This window comes from Salvelinus namaycush, chromosome 27 (genome assembly GCF_016432855.1).
Source record: "Salvelinus namaycush isolate Seneca chromosome 27, SaNama_1.0, whole genome shotgun sequence".
In the NCBI taxonomy this organism is placed as follows: domain Eukaryota; kingdom Metazoa; phylum Chordata; class Actinopteri; order Salmoniformes; family Salmonidae; genus Salvelinus; species Salvelinus namaycush.
In genome coordinates, this window is record NC_052333.1 from 27,888,038 (window position 1) to 27,893,317 (window position 5,280).

Here is a 5,280-nt window from a genome sequence, read left to right on the forward strand (position 1 = left end):
ATTGACCCTGATCCTATTTTAGTGGAGATGGTCTGTTTTTAGATCCAGGGAATCATTTTTTAATTGAAAAAGACACGGGTAGAATCAAAATGTAAACCATGTATTTCTGATGTGACCGGATCTTGATTGGTTATTTTATCACACTCATCCAACCCACTTTTGTTTTTAGTCTGGCCGTTAAATCACCATTGTTTCTGTTTGCCCACTCCAAGGTGTTTGTTTGTCCAGTGTAGTCTACAGCAGTGTTTCTAACTCCAGTTGCCCCAACAGCACACATTTGGGTTGTTGCCCCAGGACAAACTCACCTGATTCAACTCATTCAGGGCTTGATGATTAGTTGACAAGTTGAATCAGGTGTGCTTGTCCAGGGCTACAACAAAAATGTATGCTGTTTGGGGTACTTGAAGCCTGAAGTTGGGGAAACACTGGTGTGTGTGTGAACCATCGCTTACCCTTTGGGGTCGACCCTACAGAGATGTGAGCGCCTACTGCTTGTCCTTTCATGCACAAAGAACAGCATTGTCCTCTGCAGACCAGGAAAGGTAATCGACAAGTGCAACTTACTGCATTTATGTATACACATCCTTAGCATCCCTCTTTTAGTATTGCCATAGTTTTGGCTATTAAAATGTCACACAATCACAAGACTTTGAATATTGATATGAATTTAATGTTAATAAAGAATATGTTAGTGACGGTCTTCACTGCAATGTTTATTGCCAAGTAGGTTGCTGACAAATGACTGGTCCCTTTAATGAAGTATGACTTTTCAATTGTGTGTGTCAGATATACTGTAAACAATTGCAGTTTGATGTTAGTCAGTTGTCTTGCCTTGACTTTAGAGAAATATTGTATTTTGACTCCCTCTCCTTAGCTCTCTTAACATCGTCATGATACGGGGACTGTTGCTGTGGAAACTGCCCCCCTTACCGCACCCAGTCAGAATTTGTGTCCGATTTCTGGCTTCTCCACACACTGTTGAAGAGCGTGAAGGTGAGGAGACTCACAATGGATGTGTCCATGACTCGGCACCCGGATTTGCCTATAGAGAAATATAACGGCTACAGTTGCATATGTAGGCCCTCATTTCCAAATGATGGTGCTTTGCCAAAATCCCCTAACTCCTACCTTCCTGGTAAATTGTGAAACAATTTGTCAGAGCTTTGAAAGTTGGAAAGCAGTATTCTATTGCTCTCTTTAGTCATCAATGTAGTGATCTGGATCTCTGTTGCTCTTGACCTTTCATCGCTCTTTTCTCTTCTCAGTATTCCAAGTCAGTGGACTGACTTGAGGCATGTTTCGGGAGAGAGCTGGTCAAAACGTTTGTGGGATCCTGCACCCTTCGCTACTCGTCAACCCCCACCACGGGGAAGCGGAGGGCGGAGAGGAGTGCAGAACAAGAGGGGGACAAGGAGAAAGTGTCCATGAGGAGAATCCGAGGCCTCTAGAGGAGGAGCGCGCAGGCACACTCCTTTTACACAGGACTCGATGGAGAATGGCAGCAGAAGCCTGTATTTGTGTATTTAATTTGGCCTTTGAATTCCTTGGTGAACATATTTGTATATAGTTGCAGCCAAATATTGGCACCCTTGCACTTTTCTTAATAATTCAATATTTCTTCTAAAATAACTTGAAATTTGAAAAAACCTTTGGTCTCCACACCTTACTGTATTTTTAACATTACAGAACCAATTTTATTTTGGTAAATTTAAGTTTACAATTTGGCATGTACAAAATGATTGGCAAGTACTTGGTTGCATAGCCTTTAGCCAAGAACTGCAGACAAATGCTTTTTGGCTGCATCTTATTACTGTCGATTTTACTCAGCCTTCAGAAGCAAACTGCTCTAATTCTTTCATGTTTGAGGGGTGCCCTCCACCAAATGCTGTTGTCAGCTCTCGCCATAGGTTATGGATGTGGCAACTGCTCGGTCTCCATACAATGGGTTCTAGAATGTTGAAAATTCAAGGTCTGGAGACAAAGTTCTCCATTTTTCAAAGAAATAGGGAATTATTTGAGAAGTGCAAGGGTGCCAACTAGTTTGTTACAAACCTGATTTTTACACTGGGGATGAAAACAATGTTGCACATGGTTTGACTTTTGGGATTTAATTCACCTTTTGTCTATTTACAATAAATACTTATGTGCATTTTATCTCTATGATTTTGTCTTGGTCAAGTTTGGTAAATGTCATAACTCTGTGAAAATCTTACTGGGCGCTATTCAAACAGGACCATGGTAAAGTAGAAACGTCCATAATATTACCACCAGCAGGTGGCATTGGTCATCAGTGTATTGACAATGCAAAATGTTGGTTCTGCCATCATGTAGGTTCAAATAGCTCTATACATCCTTGTCTTTGCTCTTATGACTACGGGGTGGGATAACTATTAATTGCAGGTTATTTTAGCATCTACACGCAGTTTTTTTATTTGTCTTTTTGGTATAGATTGTTCTGTTAATCCCAAGATTATGGTTTGTTATGAATTTGTGTCCATTTAATAACTAAACTCCAACAACAATGGTGAAGATAAAATCGATACATTTTGAAGGTTAGGAATGTATGCTATTCGGGCACGGAGTTCTAGACGAAGCGCATTGGCCGTAGACAAGCGCACAGTCCTCATTGGCCCATACTTTTTGTCCATCAGCGAACAGTGCCCGCCTACCCCTTATAAATTGCCAGGCAGCACAATCCTAGAGAGTTCACTTTGTGTATCTTACACATTGAGCAGAGACACGGAAACCGCTGCGCCCTTTTAACAAATGGTTGTCCAAGTAAATCAGCCAACTCGCCACTACAGCAAAACGATGGAAGGAAGTCAGCAAAAGGTGGAGGCTAATGTCTTACTACTTGGAGCGGAAAGCGTCGGTAAATCTGGTGAGCATAGTTGAATGAATCCTTAAAATTGAATTGCACTTTCATTCATGACGTTGACAATCTTTGTGCACGGTGAAGAGGGACTTTACTGTGATCGTTGAAAGTAGACAGGAGTTATGACGGCCAAATGCAGTGTGAAATGGATTTCCTGTTGTAATGCATTTTACTGTTCAACATGTCTCATTAATTACGCAATTTTGTGTCCTCAGCTCTCACGGTGCGGTTCCTCACTAGAAGGTTCATCGGCGAATACGGCGATATTGGTAAGTGCTGGTCTTTTGACTTGATCCACTGATAATTATATAATTGCAATCAAATCAATAGGTTACAGTAGATCAAACCAAATATATAAATGGTTCGGATTTGTTTTGCATTTACAGAATCCATCTACAGTCACACTGACCGAATAGAAGGACGGGAGATCAGCTTCAATATCTGGGACTCGCTTTGCCCCCAGGTGAGGGAAAACATTCTAAATAATTTAGGCTACATGATATTAACTTTATAATGGTAACGACAGACTTTGATTAGTGGATTCTCAAACAGGCAGGGCATACTGGAGTATTTATATTCAACAGGGAGGTTAAAGGGTTGACTAAACACATGTATTTTGTCTTCATGTGTTTTAGAATGGTGAGGTCGAGGGACACATCAGTGACAGACAACTCCAGTGGGCTGACGGTTTCATCCTGGTTTACAGCATATGTGACCGTGCCAGCTTCAACGTGGTGCGACAACAGGTGCAGCGCATCCAGCAAGCCAAAAGCAAATTCCCCGGAGCCCATCCCGTCATTATCGTGGGCAATAAACGTGACCTCCAGCATCGCCGCACCGTCTCCAGCGAGGAAGGACGCCTCCTCGCTCTTTCCACAGACTGTGGCTTCTTTGAGATCTCTGTAGCGGAGACATACCATGAGGTACAGCTGGTATTTCACGAACTGCTCGACCTTATCCGAGAGGCGAGGGCGCTCAAGAAGGGGGCTGCTGGGATCAAGGGTATTGTGAGAAGCATGTCCGCCGTTTTCGGAAGGAAGAGGACTGAGTAGTTCCAATATAGCTTAATACCAGAGACATTGAGATGTTACTGTAGTTCTGCATCTCAACAGCCCAGGACTTGTCCGTGCATAAAGTGGATGGTTATGTTTCCATATTGGAATAGGTCCATGCACAGCTCTATGATTTTAAGACTAACTGAACTCAAGCTGGTTGGATTGTTACTCAAATGAGATGATTGACAATCAAATCCTATCAAACTGACAGGATTAAGTACTCTTGTGTCTGAGGTCAGGTGGCCTGAAGTAGCAGAAAAATGCCCTTAAATTGCCAACGTGTTAGACATGCCATTCAATTGCCAACTGTAAAGCAGAAGGGTTCTTGTTTAAATTCCTGGAAGAAGTATTGTGGAAAACCTATGTGCAATAGACAACTTATTTCTCTTCACAAATCTGTATCAGCAGGCAGAACGTTCTACGGGTCTGCTTGGTCTTATCGTTGGCACAATCCCTTGGACTGTTGACAATCTATGTAAGACAGAGAAGTGAATGTGTAGCATTGATAATGGTGTGATCATTACATTTGCTCCCTTAGTTAGTATACAGACTCCAGTAGCTTTGCTGCGTTTCCATCCATGGCACCTACATCAATCACACCTTTAAGGTGTTTTTGAAAGGTCAGCCAGTGGGGGACCATTCTCTGTTCATTAATGTCAATACCCTCTATTTGTCTGAGAGTGCTGTACATTTCACGTCTTTGAAGAATGCCGAGGCCTACTTGACTTTTTCGTAGGGGTGTTAATGCAGTGGACAAACATGTCTATTTCAATATCCTACTACTGATTCTATCACGTTTTTTGTAACTTCTCATGAATTATGGAAACTGAAGTAAGTCATGTTTGTTATACAAGTCATTACTTTAACTGTACAAAGTGTACATACTACAGAACTTGGTCCTACAATTTCATAATAAAATGTGAAATGAATGCTTTTATATTTTTTTCACGCACTTTGTCAAGCCATGCTGGAGATCTTTAATGTGCTGTAAGAGGGGAACATCTTCTCACAATCCAACTAGAGGTAAAGATTAACCAAGTCAAATCTCACTCCTCTCCCAGGATACTTAACAAATTACTGACAAATCTCAACGAAGGTTTCTAAGGTTATTCGGAGAGAAATCCTTCAGTGCTCTCTTAAATCTCTCAATCTGTCAATGTAGCGCTGAGATCGCAGAACTGAGCTTACCAAACCTAATCCTATAGACTCACTATGGGGACGGCAGTCAGCCCCCATCAACGTTGACCTCCTAACCAAGGTCAATCACCCTGAAGCCCTGGCACATCAGCTCTGCCTTCAAAGCCATTTCATCTGCCGCATTTGACTTCTCTGACCAAATGAAACGGGAAC

General features: G+C 42.0%; 1 protein-coding gene and 1 long non-coding RNA gene across 2 annotated transcripts; both read left to right on the forward strand.

Annotated features, from left to right (window-relative positions):
* Positions 1-412: 412 nt before the first annotated feature.
* Positions 413-2,082, forward strand: LOC120022073. The gene is made up of 3 exons (XR_005472587.1): positions 413-542; positions 875-993; positions 1,266-2,082. It is a non-coding gene; the product is annotated as an uncharacterized LOC120022073 (long non-coding RNA).
* A 642-nt stretch (positions 2,083-2,724) lies between these two features.
* On the forward strand, positions 2,725-4,853 carry zgc:64022. The gene is made up of 4 exons (XM_038966480.1): positions 2,725-2,881; positions 3,091-3,144; positions 3,262-3,338; positions 3,511-4,853. Exons 1-4 carry the CDS (start codon positions 2,767-2,769, stop codon positions 3,925-3,927), a joined length of 663 nt encoding a protein of 220 aa, XP_038822408.1. The 5' UTR covers positions 2,725-2,766; the 3' UTR covers positions 3,928-4,853.
* The last annotated feature ends 427 nt before the right edge of the window (positions 4,854-5,280 follow it).

Excerpts from the sequence above, each read along its gene's own strand:
- zgc:64022 (XM_038966480.1), top strand. The coding sequence starts at position 2,767 with ATGGTTGTCCAAGTAAATCAGCCAACTCGCCACTACAGCAAAACGATG. Across the intron at positions 3,145-3,261 it reads CGGCGAATACGGCGATATTG|AATCCATCTACAGTCACACT; the intron begins GTAAGTGCTGGT and ends TTGCATTTACAG. Across the intron at positions 3,339-3,510 it reads GGGACTCGCTTTGCCCCCAG|AATGGTGAGGTCGAGGGACA; the intron begins GTGAGGGAAAAC and ends CATGTGTTTTAG.